We start from the raw sequence: 15,773 nt of genomic DNA, 5'->3' as shown, positions 1-15,773 counted from the left end.
AGAATTGGACAGAGAAGGATTCTTAGCCATTAGTGCCCCATGTACAGGTCATGCAAAGTTGAACATTCAAAGGAACAGTCTGGAGCTATTACACTTCTTGAAATTGTTAATAGATGATGCCTTGATTAATTGCCTTCTGCTGGCTACCAATAACTACCGGTATGATTCAGCAGTGTTAAATGGCCCATTAATACAATACTAAGGAATGATCAAATGGGAAGATGTAACCTAGCACTGGCAATAAATTTGGGGCTCATTTACAGGTCAGATTTGTAAAATGAGATTATAATGAATTTTTAATTTAAAACAAATATTTGAAACACAATATAATTTGATTTAATGTTGAATTGCTTAAAATTAACAAGGAAGTAAAAAGATTCTGAACATTACTGGCTTGTTACAATTGAAGTTTATTTGATACACCTGTTAAGGAAAAAAAGTAATTAAAAGTACAATCATAATCAACAATCAATGAGAAATAAGGAAAATGTTGGTTTTTTATACACTGAACATGTCTTATTGTATAAAACAAGTGAAGAGTTTTTTGAAAGCTGAACAGAAACCACTAAGTTGCTGCAAAATATATGTAAAACTAAGATCTATGACGCAAATGTACCATTTCTCCCAAATATGTTACCAATGCTCCCTATTTTGGCTGTAGGGAGAAGTGACTTCTCCCTAAATTTTGAGCCTAGCTAGACCCCTGTTACACTGGTAGATTATGCCTAAGCATTTTTAAAACGAGCCATATAATTGTCTGTCGTTTCCCAATCTTCCAATTAAAATTGTGTTCTTAAAATGCGCTCTGTGATTTGTTTGCAAATGGCGCCGTTGTGAAGAGAAAATTAAGATTATTGAAATAACAAATAGCAATCGAATAAACAACTGACATTACCTAGTCTGATAGGAATAATGAAATATGTTTGTCAAAAAAAAAGACTACGTTTAAGATACAAGCAACACATATTTTGTGAAGAAATGTGCCCACTGAATTTGTGTCACTGAAACCAGTGTTTGCAAATTGGAGTTTAGTCTACTCGCGAAGTAAAACAATTTAGAAGAGTATCGTTTGAACATGGAAATAGACAAACATGATTTGATTTTTATATGTTTGTGGGTCTGTGTATAATCAGACTCATATGCATATTCTGCTTTATTATGTTTGTCACGCTGTTCAGTTAACTGAAATAGCTTTGAACTGAGTGAAGATGTGAAATGCAAGATATTGAAAGGTAAACAAATTAAATATATTAATTTATCTCAGTTAATACATCATTAACACCAGAAGAACACTCAAGTGTATTTGTTTATATTTAGTCTATTAACTGTAATTCAATACATTGAAAAACTGCTGCTATTGATCACAATAAATACTTACTTAACTGTTTACTTTGCATCCTCAGTATGTTAAATGTGGAGTTTAACAGGTTTTCATAAAGAAATGTTGTTATGAAGTTCAAAAAGTTGTTTATTTTAATGTCTGTTTTTATGTTTGTCATTGCGTTATGCGCGCCATTCGCGTAGTCAAAATCAGTCAACAGAATTTTCCTCCCCTCTGACCCCTCAATCACACCCCTGATATATATAATCAAAAATATCTCATCAATATTCACTGTACATGTAGCATAAATATTTTTAAAAAAGCACACAAGGTACAAACATGCGCATGAAAAAAAACACACACTAAAAACAACATTATCACTACACACTTTGCATTTTATTAACATTAGTCAGACTTGTGTTGCGCAAAGTCAAGGATTGAAGATTGTCGCAACCCATGAGCTTCCCGGAACTGATGGCGGAAGACGTTTCGCGATAATTATCGATTGCTGGTAATCATTAAATTATCATTAAAACTGTGTAGCTTTGATCTGCTTCTCAAAGAATGACAATTTGCAGTGTTTCTCAAATGGCAACTAACTTCACACCTAATCGAGCGTCTTTTGTCTGCTTGATTGCGCTGTTTTCACAACTCGAATATTTTTTGCACCGACCAGGCGAGAAAGCGTCCTCGAATAATTGCCCGTTAATAAGGTGTGAAATGCCTTTCAGGAACCGGCACACGACCTCGAGTTATCGAAAATCGCATGTTTGAGTTATCGCGGGTATTTTTATATAGACATTAAAGGAAAATGCTAGGGACTTTCTTTAATGCTCGAGTAATCGCCAGTTTTGGAGATATCGCCAGCTCGAGTCATTGCAATTCTACTGTACTGAAAACGAATGGGGACAAAAAAAACACTAAACTACCCTCTCTGTTGGAAGTCTTTTATTGCAGGCCAATAAATTTAAATTTCTTAGCCAACAATTAAACCCTGAATCCCTGCATATGTTATTTAATATATTGTGACACTTTCCGCCTAAACTGGATTTTTGCTAAGAAGAGACTTTCTTGAAACAAAAAATATCATAAAATCAAAAAGTGTTATACCTGATTAGCACAGGCTAATCTGGAACGACACGTTAGGCATATACATGTAAATAAATAAAAACTTTTCACAGAGCACGGCTAAAATAATTTGTTTAGAAAATCAGGGGATGCAACTCCTATTTTTGTACAGCACAAAATAGGAGATTATTGTTAAGCATGCAGGGCAGAAACAGAGGGCATATACAGAGGGCAGAAACATAGGGCATAAACAGAGGGCATATAAACAAAGTTTATTGTGACAGTTCCCGAACATCGTGACATTTTTTTTACATCAACAATATAAACAAACACAGAAACACATGTAAAAATTATATATTATTAAATTATTAACTTACTTTCAATGGAATAAATACAGTGAAGCTCCTATGATGTTATTATTTTATTAAAGGAATTACGTTTCGTTATTTGTTAGTGGAAGTTATGAATATTGATATTAAATAGTACATGTTTATTATATAAATATATAAAAATATTGTTAAAAATCTTTCTTTGTCTTTTTTTTATCATTTTTCTTTTTTGAGCCGTAAATGATCAGTCCAGGCCACCAAAGGTTGCATGATTACATGTACTTGCCTAAAATAAATTATAATTTTAGGAAGGACTGTGTTTTCTGAACATTGTGAAGTCACGTTGGCAAAATGTGTTATTTATAAAAAAAGATACACAGCCTTGTTCAAATTATCATCTTTTGGGAGAAATTAAATACACAAATAATCCTTTATAGAAGTGATTATTATTATTAAGCCCAACACATTATAAAAGACTTGACCATAATTTGCCAAACTAATGTTGGCTATTCTCTAATTAGTTGTTTCCATTCTGTAACTTTACAGGGGTAGTTTGAATTAACCAATCTTCAGTGTGTTTTTTATGCCCCCAGTAACAGCGATTTTTTTTGTCATATTGGGAAAAGTATCCGTACCGGTCCAATTGGGAAAAATTGAGTCGTGAAAACCTCAAAATTGGGAAAAACTGTGTCCTGAAAACCTTGAAATCGGGAAAATTGTGTCGTGAAATCTTGAAATTGGGAAATTAGTGTATTTGATTTTTTTCTAACAAATCCCTTAAAATTGAGAATAACTGATGTCAAGTTATTAATATTATATTAACTAAGGTCCTAGCCATACAGCTGCATAAGTAAATTAATTAAAGTTCATTAAAAAACAACAACCTTCATTTGGGAAATATGTAATTATTTCCAGATTGGGAAAGTGCCGTTTTCCGGTACTTTACAAAGAAGGAAAAAAATCGCTGGAGTAAGGTGGCATAGAGCATTTGAACTGTCTGTCCGTCCGTTCATCCGAAAACTTTAACATTGGCCATAGCTTTTTATGCTCCCGGATCGAATGATCGGCGGTATATTGTTTTTGGCCTGTCTGTCATTCTGTCATTCTGTCCCAAAACTTTACCTTGGTCATAACTTTTGCAATATTGAAGATAGCAACTTGATATATGGCATGCATGTGTATCTCATGCAGCTGCACATTTTAGTGGTGAAAGGTCAAGGTCATCCTTCAAGGTCAAAGGTCTAATATATGGCTTCAAATTGGAGCAGTAGGAGGCATTGTGTTTCTGACAAACACATCTCTTGTTCAATATTGTAGATAGCAACTTGATATTTGGCATGCTTGTGTATCTCATGGAGCTGCGCATTTTTAGTGGTGAAAGGTCAAGGTAAAGGTCATCCTTCAAGGTCAAAGGTCAAAAAATAAATCCAAGGTAACAAGCTTTAAAGGGAGATCATTTCTATTTATCATTTGACAGGTACAGATCATTTTTACCATAGAAGTAATATTTTTTATTATATCCCTTTAAAAATTATTACTTCCTTTGTAAAAATTATCTGTACCTGCCAAATGATAAAAAAATAGAAAATAAATCAAAGTGGCGCAGTAGGGGGCATTGTGTTTCTGACGAACACATCTCTTGTTTGTTCAAAATCCCCGCCAGTATCCGGCCTATTCCCAATGGAAAAAAGTATTTATTTTTCTGAAATGGGCCCTTAACATTCTCAATTGAAGGTTTAAAAAAAAATTAAGAGCAACATTTAGTTATTCTCCCATCTAACTGTTCAAGTTACGCTTTATTATCCCCCGCCATAGGCGGAGAGATATTGTTTTGGCGTTGTCCTTCCGTCCGTGCGGCACTTTTGTGTCCGGAGCCATATCATGGAAGTGCTTTGGCGGATTTCAATAAAACTTAGTATGAGTATATATATGGATAAGAGGATGATGCACGCCTAATGGCATTGTACACCAACTGTTAATAACAGAGTTATGGCCCTTTGTATCTTGCAAAAATGCTTTTTTGTGTCCGAAGCCATATCTTGGAAGTGCCATATCTTGGAAGTGCTTAAGCGGATTTCATTGAAACTTGGTATGAGTATATATATATATGGATAAGAAGATGATCACTCCAAATGGCATTGTACACTATTGGATAATAAAGGAGTTATGGCCCTTTGTATCTGAAAAAAAAGCTTTTTTGAGTGTCAAATATAACACTTTTGTGTCCAGAAGCATATTGGCGGGGGATATCAATTCAATGAATTTGCTTGTTAAATTTAATATTAAAAACACTTTAATTCTCATTTTTGATGCATTTGTTAGCAAATAAACAACAACACTTCTTTATCAATTTTGGTTGCTGTGTTTTTTCCCCATCCAAATGGACCTGGCCCCGATCTGAAAGTGGTGAAAAAACCCACTGATATTGATGAAACTTTATAAATAGTAAGCTTAAATATAGACCTAGTAGACTGAATTTAGGGCAGGTTATATTAATGTCAAGCTCACTGTTACTAAAAACAAGTGAAGTGGTTTCTGCTTAATAATTTCTATATGAATGGCAGTATTGCATTCAAATTGCATATGTTGGTTACTTTAACCCATTTATGCCTAGCATCTAGAAAAAAGGTCTTGGCAAACAGCATAGACCCAGATGAGACGCTGCATGATGCGGCATCTCATAAGGGTCCGCGCTGTTTGCTTTAAGGAATTTCTGTAAGAAATATTCTTAATATAGAAATAAATATACTAGACATCCCTTATTTTGGAAATAAATTGATCCAATTTAGAAGGATGGGAGAGTCCACTAGGCATAAATTGGTTAACGTAGACCAAGCACAGGATTGCATTTGGAGCTGGCCGAGGTCACTGTTATTCAGAATAAAATAATGATTTCCACTCATTAATTTTTTTTTGAAAGTTGTGTTACGTGGAAATTGTGTGTGTAGGTTTTTTTTCATGCATACGGTCCATGAAAATGCATTTTGATCCAGTAAGGATTTCAAAACTAGTTGTGAAGTCCTAAACTATTTTAGTATTACTGTCTATTTTCAGGACATCCAGGGTGAAAGATGTAACAACCAGCTGACTGACAGTGTGAACTGCACTGCAGACACAGCATGTCATATCCTGGACAGAACCGGTCTGGGGCTGGCTTGCCAGCCTTCATGGGGCTGTTACCGCCCGCCACTTTAACCCCAAGTCCAGCCTCACCCTCACCCAACCCAGTGGTGCTGCCACTACAACCAGGCAGAGTTCCCTTTGGAGGTCCACCTACCAGTGTGAATCTACCAGTGGGGTCGCAGATTCACCATGGCATCCCCATCCCCGTAATGGCAGTAGCCCCTTTTCAGCCGGATGCAACCAGTCCACCAACTTCCTCTAGATTGCAGGGAAAGGAACCAGACATTCAGCTATCGCTAAGCAACGAGTCATCTTCCATAAGTGCAAGCAGTTCCACAGGGGTTTGGTCAAGTACTGGGTTGAATTCTTCACATGCCCACAGTCCCACGGGGGTTTGGTCTCCAGCCAGGGTGAAATCTTCACATGCTGTCCTGCAGAGCAGCACGCAGTCCTCCTCAGTCCTTAACAAGCATTATTCTTCATCTTCCATTGCCTTCATTGTCAACAGTTCATCATCAGTTGCAAAGAATTCTGATACATCGGCTTCAACGTCAAGTTTAAGTTCATCCAGGAAGGATTCTTTGAATTCCAGTGAATCTATAATGCAGAATATAGAAACAGATACTTTTGAATCTATGCATTTGCATCCAGCGGCTGAACATCTCCCTTACGCTTTAGCAATGAATTTGCGATCAAATACCAATAGCACAGAAAGCCCAACGAATGTCTCAGTCAGGATGGGGACAAAAAACACTGCCGGAAACATAAATAATGGCCCAAGCAAGGGAACGCTTTCAAGTCAGAAGAACGCAAGCCCCTTGGCTGCTGTCGTGAGTGAAGCAGATCTCATAAAACAAGCTTTCACTCTGAAATTTCAGGCAAACCCAGCCAAGAATGTCCCTGAAACAATATCAAAAGAACCTCTCAGTGTTCTTAAGACTTTGGAAATTCCCCATGACTACAATATTGTGCCAAATTCAATACATAGTTCAAAAACACTTTTTGAGGTTAAACCTTCAAATGTAGTTGAGAGGGAATGTAATGAAAGTGCAGCTATTCGACAAGCGTTCACTTTGAAAAAAGTAATGCAGAGTGATCCGTTTATGGGTCAGAATTCCGTAGTAGCCGATGTGGTGCTCAGTGCAAGCAATGGGGCTCAGCTGCCTGCATTCAATGTCCTGCTCGGTAAAACAGAGGCTTCACCTGGAGTGAGAAATACTGATCAATCCAAGAATGTCCAAACAATGGCAATCAAAGATTGTCATAACGGAGTGCAAACATTGAAACCAGTACATCCATTCACTTCTGTGATTCAAAGTACAAGCTCTGTTTGTAATAGTGTGAACAATTTGACAAGTAAAAGTGTTATTAAGGCAACTACGCAGAATGAAGCAAATATGCAGAATGGTCAATGTTATCTGTGCTCATATTCAACTCTGGAATACTCAGACATAGCCATATGGAAACATGTCCTTGAAAAACATGTCGCTTCAAAGCGAGAAAAAGTTGTTGGGACTGATTTTTTTTGCACTCACTGTTACCAACCTTTGCAAAACTTCTCTGAGGTCAAGATGCATGAGGCCATGTACCATCTATCAGATCAGCAGTGCTTCTTCTGTGGTCTCTCCCTGTCCAATGTCTGTGAAACAGACGATACACAGGCCTGGAAACATGTGCTCAACCAGCATTGTGTGCAATACAGCTGTGCCAAATGTGATGTCAAGTTTCTCACTAAAAGTGGACTCGAAAAACATTGTAAGGAAAGTGGACATTTTACTTTGCCAAACTTTCAACGTCATATGTTGATTTGTCCCGTGTGCCATATGTACTTTGATCACAAAAACTCCCTTAAGCAGCATTTGCTCAATATTCATTCATTCTGGAAACACTCAAAGACAGATCTGGTGTCTACCCAGTTTGAATGTGTTTCTTGCAGCTCAACGTTTCTTACAGAAGAGGCACTGGCGTTCCATAAAAGTGTGAATTCCAAAGACTTAAATGCTGCCCCAGATGTGGGGGAAAATGATTTAATTGTATTTGCCCGTATAAATTCTTCCAAAAATGTTACTGTAATCCAACCTAAACCTGAATTAATTAGGGCATCAAATGTGCAAGAAAAAAAAACACCTAAAACTCAAGTTGATCTTGTTAAATCAATTTCGGTCCCTAAAAGCAATCAAAATCAAGCAATTGTCCCAAATGTTTCACACCGACATGAAGAAATGATGAAGATCTCGGATACTATTTTCCGTAACAGTACCTCTAAAAAAAACAGAGATGATCGCAACTTTATTGAGAAGGCAATGTTCTTGGACTCTGGCCTTGACGAGATGAGATTACTTACCCTGGGGTATGACAGGAAGTTGTCAGACCGGCAGTTGTGTCAATCCTTGAGACAACGGCCTGGAAATGGTAACGTGGAGGAATACTACAGTTTGTGCAATCTCAGCTATTTCTGTTTTGTGGACTGTCAGAGTCTGCCGTTGCCAGTGTTTTTGAGTATAATGGATGCAATTTATGGGCATGCTGTGTGCGATTATAAGATTTTGAAACCATCTGCAAAGGTAATAAAGCCAGATGAGATTTTAGTGGTTGCTCTAGCAGTAAGTAGGTCAGATGAATTTGCAAAACTGTTGAGAGATCATGACATGCCACCTCTGGAGATGTCAGCACATGTCATGAGAAATTTAATCTGGGCAATGCAGTTCAGGAATTCCTTGTTGAGCAAGCAGCAACTTAAGATGGGGCCTAATGTCAGTCTTCAACAGATTGAGAAGGATTCAGACCAACAGAAGTTGGCACTGAAAAGGCTAGAAGAGGATAGGATGCCTCCTTCAGTACAGTATCAAGGTTCTGCGAAACAAACTTCAGCTCCTTCAGTACATTATCAAGGTTCTGCGAAACAAACTTCAGCAGTAAAGGTTGATCAGGTAGAAATTGCCAAGTCACCCGTTGAGACAGAGAGGGTAATAGCACAAGCAATAGAATGTGCTGTAACTGAAGAAGTCACAAAAGCCCAATCTGACAACAGTGTGGGAAATCAACAGAGCAGCTCTCTGACAGATAACAGTGGAAAAAATAGAAGACGCAAAAAACAAAGTAATGAACCTTCATCCGATAAGAAAAATAAAAAGGAGACAAAGAAGAAAGTGAAGGTGGTTGATAAAGATTTCACTCAAAGAAAAAGTTCAAGGCAAAGGAAGGAGAAGAATTATAATGAGGATGTGATGTTGTATTACTCTGATGAAGACATAATAAAGGTACCTTATCTACGTTTGAAAAATACAATTAATAAAACTACTTGTCAAGCTAAAGAGTGCGCAAAAGACATAGATGTATTAGAAACGTCTGATAAATCTGTGCAGAGCCAAAGAAGTTTGACAGCAGATAAAAGTGACATTGTTGAAAGCATCTCGGAATTACATGCCCAAATTGGTGACAATAACAATCTTGAGAAGTCTTTGTTAGAAGCTGATGTTCATAATTTTACTGCTGCTGATGATGAGGATACTGTGCCTGCAATTGATCCATACTTTGAGGAGAGGATGATGGATGTGGTAGACCTGATGATACCCGTGTTGGAGAAAGAAACTGGGCAGCCAGATAATGAGGTAGATGACTTAAATGGCTTGTTTGAATTCAATGATTTTGAGCCAGTTAAAAATACAGAAAAAGACTGTGAAAACACAGAAATTGAAAATGTTGACAAAGATTTTGAGGAAGAGAGAGTGTTTGGTATGTTAATAAATGAAGGAGAGAACGAGGACAAAACAATACCTGGTAAAAGTTTGATTGCAAAAAACATGCTTGAAAATAATGAAATCATGAAATGCAGTGAAAGGTTTGAAATAGAAAAGACAGATGGAACTTTACTTACTACACCTAAAAAACAAATTCGCAAATCAAGAAAGAGGAAGCATTCTCCCGAAAATATTCAAGCAAGTGTTAACAAACCACCTGAGCCATCAGTTGACACGGATATTGCAATGTTAGAGCCTTTGACTGTCAACACTACCCACCTCCATGACAACACAGGTCAACATGGAATTCTGTCACCCAGAAGCAGAATCCAGACCATCTCTCCCAAGACTAAGAGTAAGATGAGGAATTTGAATTATGAGCCTTGGTGTATAGAGATGAAGAAGAAACTTGCAGTAGAAGCATTGAGTGCACACAGCGAGAGGATACGAAAGAAACTGTGCAATCTTGATGAGTGTTCATTGGCCTATTTCGATGACAGGATAAAGTGTTGCTATGTTAAGTTGCTCAAAATTGATGGTGGGTTAGACGAAGTTGATCCATTAAAAGATGGAGCTCCTGTAGAGGTCAAGAAACGGAAAGGGCGAAAAAGAAATCACAGTGGTCATTCTGTTGAGCCAGTGGTACAGTCAAAGTTAAGTGATACCACACAAGCAGCTGCAAAGACAGGAAATGATAAACATGCAGAGATGGTGAGATCCGAAGCAGGAACTGCAGTGAGTGTGATTGACAGACTTGAGAGAGAAACTGAAGTTAATGTGATGGAAAGATCTGAAGCTGCAGAGCGTTTATCTCAGTTAAGTAGTGACCAGCCTATGATAAAGAAGAACACAGGCAGGCAAACAAGACAGGCTAAGCTAAAGGATGTTTTGGACACAAGCTACCATGAGGATATTGTTGTGGGTAGTACTGGAGGATTACTGGAGGCCAAACCACGTACCACACAAGCAGCTGCAAAGACAGGAAATGATAAACATACAGAGATGGTGAGATCTGAAGCAGGAACTGCAGTGAGTGGGATTGACAGACTTGAGAGAGAAACTGAAGTAAATGTGATGGAAAGATCTGAAGCTGCAGAGCGTATATCTCAGTTAAGTAGTGACCAGCCTATGATAAAGAAGAACAAAGGCAGGCAAACAAGACAGGCTAAGCTAAAGGATGTTTTAGCCACAGGCTACTGTGAGGATATTGTTGAGGGTAGTACTGGAGGATTACTGGAGGCCAAACCACATACCACACAAGCAGCTGCAAAGACAGGAAATGATAAACATGCAGAGATGTTGGGATCCGAAGCAGGAACTGCGGTGCGTGTGATTGACAGACTTGAGAGAGAAACTGAAGTAAATGTGATGGAAAGATCTGAAGCTGCAGAGTGTATATCTCAGTTAAGTAGTGACCAGCCAATGATAAAGAACAACAGAGGCAGGCAAACAAGACAGGCTAAGCTAAAGGATGTTTTAGACACAAGCTACCGTGAGGATAATGTTGCGGGTAGTACTGTAGGATTTCTGGAGGCCAAATCAGAAGGCACCGTGAAGAAGCAATCTGCAAGACAAGCTGCAAAGAAAAGACTTTCAGACAAAACTTCATTAAAATCTATTCAAACAGCTGCAGTGTCGCCTGTCTCTATCAACAAAGTGGAAAACAAGTCAGTGGATAGTGGTATAAATATTTCAAAAGACAGAAATGTCACAACAACAAAACCTGCAGTTGCCAATATACCGCCATCAGTACAGAACTCCGGGATTCTTGATGCAACTGTGACAACTTCAGTGCTCACTAAGCCAATGTTGCAAACTGGCCTTGTAGCAAACCTGAATTTAATGAATACCTCTGCCTCACCACAGGATATCTCAGTAATCACTTCGTCCATGATACCACAATCAATTTTACAGCAGTTTTCAGGCTTGCTGAACAGCTTGGGAGAAAGCCTATTGGAAAGTGCTTCAGAAAAGCCGCCCCCACCAAGTCTGTTGACTGCCAGTATTTCGTCCATGTTGGTCACCCCAACCCTCCCACCTATGCCAGCTCTGATAAGACCAGTTGCCCTGGCAACTAGAACAGAAACACAACCATCTCAGGGACATTCTGCTCAGGTTTTGCAGACTAGTTCAGATTTCATCAAAAAGCACGTTTCTGTGAACCAGTCAGTCAGTAACAGCCAAATGATTACCATCAATCCATTGATGAATATCAAGAAGGAAAAAAATGATGATAGTTATGTGCAAAGTAGTTCTGTTGGCCGCGTAGCTCCATCCATTGGTAGTTATGGTGTTCATTCAGAAAAGCCTACTACAGCGAGTCAAGGAACTGCGCCAGCTAGTGGCTTGTCAGTCACTGATCCCCAGTCTAGTGGGGCCATGACAGAAATTATTCCAGCACGAAAGCCTGCACCAACAAAGGACAGTGGGGTAAGGATAAACCCTCTTGTGAACATCAAGAAAGAAAAATATGACCAGGGCTATGAAACAAGTCTTCAGAGCAGTGCCAAGAATTCTCTAATTCATACATCCACCATTGCTACATCGGTGCAAAATCCTTCAGGAAGCAAACCTTTGCCAGTCAGCGGTCAACAAGAAAGCAGCTTGAATAAAATCACACCTGCTGAAAACCAATCAAAACCACTGCTAGGCCCAGATCAGCATGTGAAGATAAACCCCCTTATTAACATTAAGAAAGAGAAGTATGATGCTGGGTATGGAGCAAACCAGAGCAGACCTGGACCTAGACCACCAAGTTTAAAACCCAGCTCAGTCCCTGCCACTCAAAAAGCATCAAAAAGCAGTGGCAAGATCCTTCCTCCAGATCAGATTGTGCATATCAACCCTTTGATTAACATTAAGAAGGAGAAATTCGACCAGGCATATGAGCAGAATCAGACTGCACATGGGTTACCCAGGTTTGTTGCTCCGTATCCCAGTCCTATGCAGGTTCCTGGCTTGATTCTGCCACCCACCCCAATGACCACAAGTGCTGCCCCTGTGACTTCTACACCCAATAAGGTCACAGAGAGTGACATCATGGCAGAGGCAAGGAAGAGCATATATGAAATGTTGTTTGGTTCGGGCGGTAAGGGCAAACAGTGCACGCCTGTGACCTTGACCTACAGAAGCCCAGCCATCAAAACAACTCAGGCTACAGCTCCAGCTCTTATTCCTGGGCAAACTTCAGTCAGCAGCAAAACTGTTACCTCTTCTGATCTCAACCCATTAGCGTCCAAGTTCCCACCCACAATCCCAAGTTTGCCCTTGTTTCCAGTATCAAAAGGCCCGACCACGGCTATGCCACTGTATCCCACCTTACTTGTCCAGTATTTGCCTACCTCGTTCATTCCACCATTCCCACCAAATTTAGTACCAGGCGTATCCCCCTCTTTAAGATCACGCATACCAGCGTACCAACCCACCAAACCAAGCAACTCGAGTGCTGTTTCAAAGTCTGAAGGAGATTCCAGAAACCAAACTGTCACTGTTTCTACGTTCAACTCTGCATTGCCAGCTGTCAGCGGGACAACAAGCAAGAGAATGTTTGCACCAGAGGACCCTGTCAAAATCAACCCACTTATCAACATCAAGAAGGAGAAATTTGATGCAGGGTATGAGAGTGCTAAGCCGTCAGTGTCTACTCAACCTTACACTCCTTCTGCAACCCTTGTGTCATCAACTGTCACTAGTGCCCACTCTGGGAGCAGCGCTGTCCTTTCTAAGGACCAACATGTAAAAATAAATCCTCTTTTCAATATAAAACGAGAAAAGCATGATCCAGAATATCAAAGTGCTCAGAATAAAACCGCCACACAATCGTCTAACAGACGTGCCAACACTCGCACTGTAACCTCCACAGTCAGTTCAAGTAAAACAGCTGCAGCTCAACCTTCCAGAGGTGATAACATCAAGATCAACCCTATAATTAACATAAAGAAGGAAAAACATGACTCAGCAAACTCCAGTGCTCAGCACCATCAAAATATTGCACAATCGGCTTATGGGTTCCCAGTTCAGACCACTGCTCCATTGAGAGCACGGTTCCCGGCCCAGGTTTCTGCTCCAAGAATGTCTCAGGCCCCAGGGAACCAATCTCAGTCCAAGCCTGGCAAGATCCTGCCACCTGATCAGATAGTGAACATCAATCCTCTTATCAACATCAAAAAAGAGCGTGTGGAGCAAACCTATCCCGACAGCTCTCCCCATGTACCCAGTGGCCCTCAGTACGGACTTAACAGGAAATCCAGCCTGGCTGATGTTCTGAGACAGAGCACAACAGCTGTCAGCGTCCAGAGTGGGTCTTCTAGACAGCTACCTGTCAGCGCTCATAGTTCCCACCCCAGACAGTACCCAGTGGCTAACCTCAGTTCATCTGCAAATCGACCCCCTATGTCTGTTAACAGTTTCTCCCACAGACATTTTCCAGTCTCTGTTCACACAGGATCTGCAAGTCTGCTCCCACCGTCTACTTATAGTGGCTCTAACAGAGAATTGCCCAGCTCGGCTCACTCGGACTCTCCAAGATTGTCACAGGTGTCACTTCACATTTCATCTCCAAGGCAACCCACAGTGCCCCCATCCTTGTCCCCTCGACAGCAGGACCAGGACGGCATCATGAACAACCTGCTCTCCATTCTCAAGGACATTCATGAGGAGGGCCGCATACAGGCTGCTCAGCAAACCAACCTAGCACCCCCACCCAGTGTGCAACAACTAACGCCCTACCTTGGGCCTGGACCACCGACCTTCAATACTTCCGTGCCCACTGGTCTGATAAGGAGTCCATTGTTATATGGCAACATAGGGACACCCGGGTACAACCAAGCAGGGCAGAGACTGCCTGAACAGGTCACAGGGGGTTTGTCTTCGTTTCTTGTACCACAGCCAATAACCCCGCCATCGGCGCATCAGCAGAAGCCCCAGTCATTTGTGGTGAGAAATCCAGTTCTTAATAGTCTCAATATGCAGAATATGTCAACAACCAAAAGTCAGGGTCAACCAGGGGTCATGGCCGCAGCTTCGAGTAACCCTGGCTATGGTCTAGCACCCCCACCATATCCCATTCCTGGCGGATCTGACAGCAATAGAAGACAGTATGGACCGTATCAAACACCCCCAACTTCTATTCTCCCAAAGTTTGACCAAATCAATTCATATCTGCTGCCTGCTGCGATGAACGCTCCGAATTTTGCAAATTTATTACCTGCTCATCAGTCGTCACTAAATACCATCCCACCCAACTCCCAAGTCAGCAGATCACCGTACTCCCAGTTCCAGATTCCAGAGTCCTCAGCCCTGAAACCCCCTCAGTCTTCTGGACCCCCTGACTGGATGTCCCCACCCCAGAGGCCAGCAGACTACCCCGTCCTTGCCCCAGCGCACGGCAGCCTGGACTTTTGGGTTGAGCTTACTAGGACAGGTGGTGCGGGGCAGTTCCAGGACCGGTCACCAGCCACACCTAGGACAGGTGGTCCGGGGCCATTCCCGGACCGGTCACCAGCCACACCCAGGTTCCCACAGTCACCAGCGGTTCATGTACATCCAGCCTTCCCTGCACACAATGTGGTGAGTGCAAAATGTTTAACCCATTTATGCCAAGTGGACTCTCCCATCCTTCTAAATTGGATCAATTTATTTCCAAAATTAGGGATGTCTAGTATATTTATTACTATATTTAGAATATTTCTTACAGATATTCCTTTAAGCAAACAGCACGGACCCTGATGAGACGCCGCATCATGCAGCGTCTCATCTGGGTCTATGCTGTTTGCAAAGGCTTTTTTTCTAGACGCTAGGCATGAATAGGTTAAATACCGGTAATGTGTGTTATGCTTTACTTAAAAATATTAGATGATGATTGTTCAATGTGATTTCAGCAGACAATGCAATAAGTATTATACATGTTTGTATATCAACACCACCTGTAACTGTGAAATAGAATTTACTTGAAAATTATTTAAAGAATCTTTTCTATTGAGATTTCAGGAATAAAACATTAAAAACATAATACAAATTATAGTCCTGATCTTTTATATTACATAGATATTTGTTCTATTCATATTTACGCACTAATTGTGATAAAAACCACAATCTAAACTTTAAACTAGAAGTGGCGTGGCAGAGGCCGCCGCATATCCCTACGCAGTGTAGATTTTATATTAAAAGGCAATTTTGGGTGGGCAAGGCCTA

General features: G+C 40.3%; 1 protein-coding gene across 1 annotated transcript in view; it reads left to right on the top strand.

Moving 5' to 3' along the window:
- LOC127847973 (uncharacterized) overlaps positions 1–15,773 on the top strand; it is a 29,520-nt gene that overhangs the window by 11,853 nt on the left and 1,894 nt on the right. Inside the window, exon 2 of the mRNA XM_052380226.1 lies at positions 5,773–15,149. Within this exon, the coding sequence (XP_052236186.1) occupies positions 5,838–15,149 (9,312 nt within the window). The 5' untranslated portion in view covers positions 5,773–5,837. The remainder of the gene's footprint in view (positions 1–5,772; positions 15,150–15,773) is intronic.

This window comes from Dreissena polymorpha, chromosome 10, assembly GCF_020536995.1.
Source record: "Dreissena polymorpha isolate Duluth1 chromosome 10, UMN_Dpol_1.0, whole genome shotgun sequence".
In the NCBI taxonomy this organism is placed as follows: domain Eukaryota; kingdom Metazoa; phylum Mollusca; class Bivalvia; order Myida; family Dreissenidae; genus Dreissena; species Dreissena polymorpha.
The sequence above is the reverse complement of the archived record's forward strand: the minus strand, read 5'-3'. Positions and strand labels throughout refer to the sequence as shown.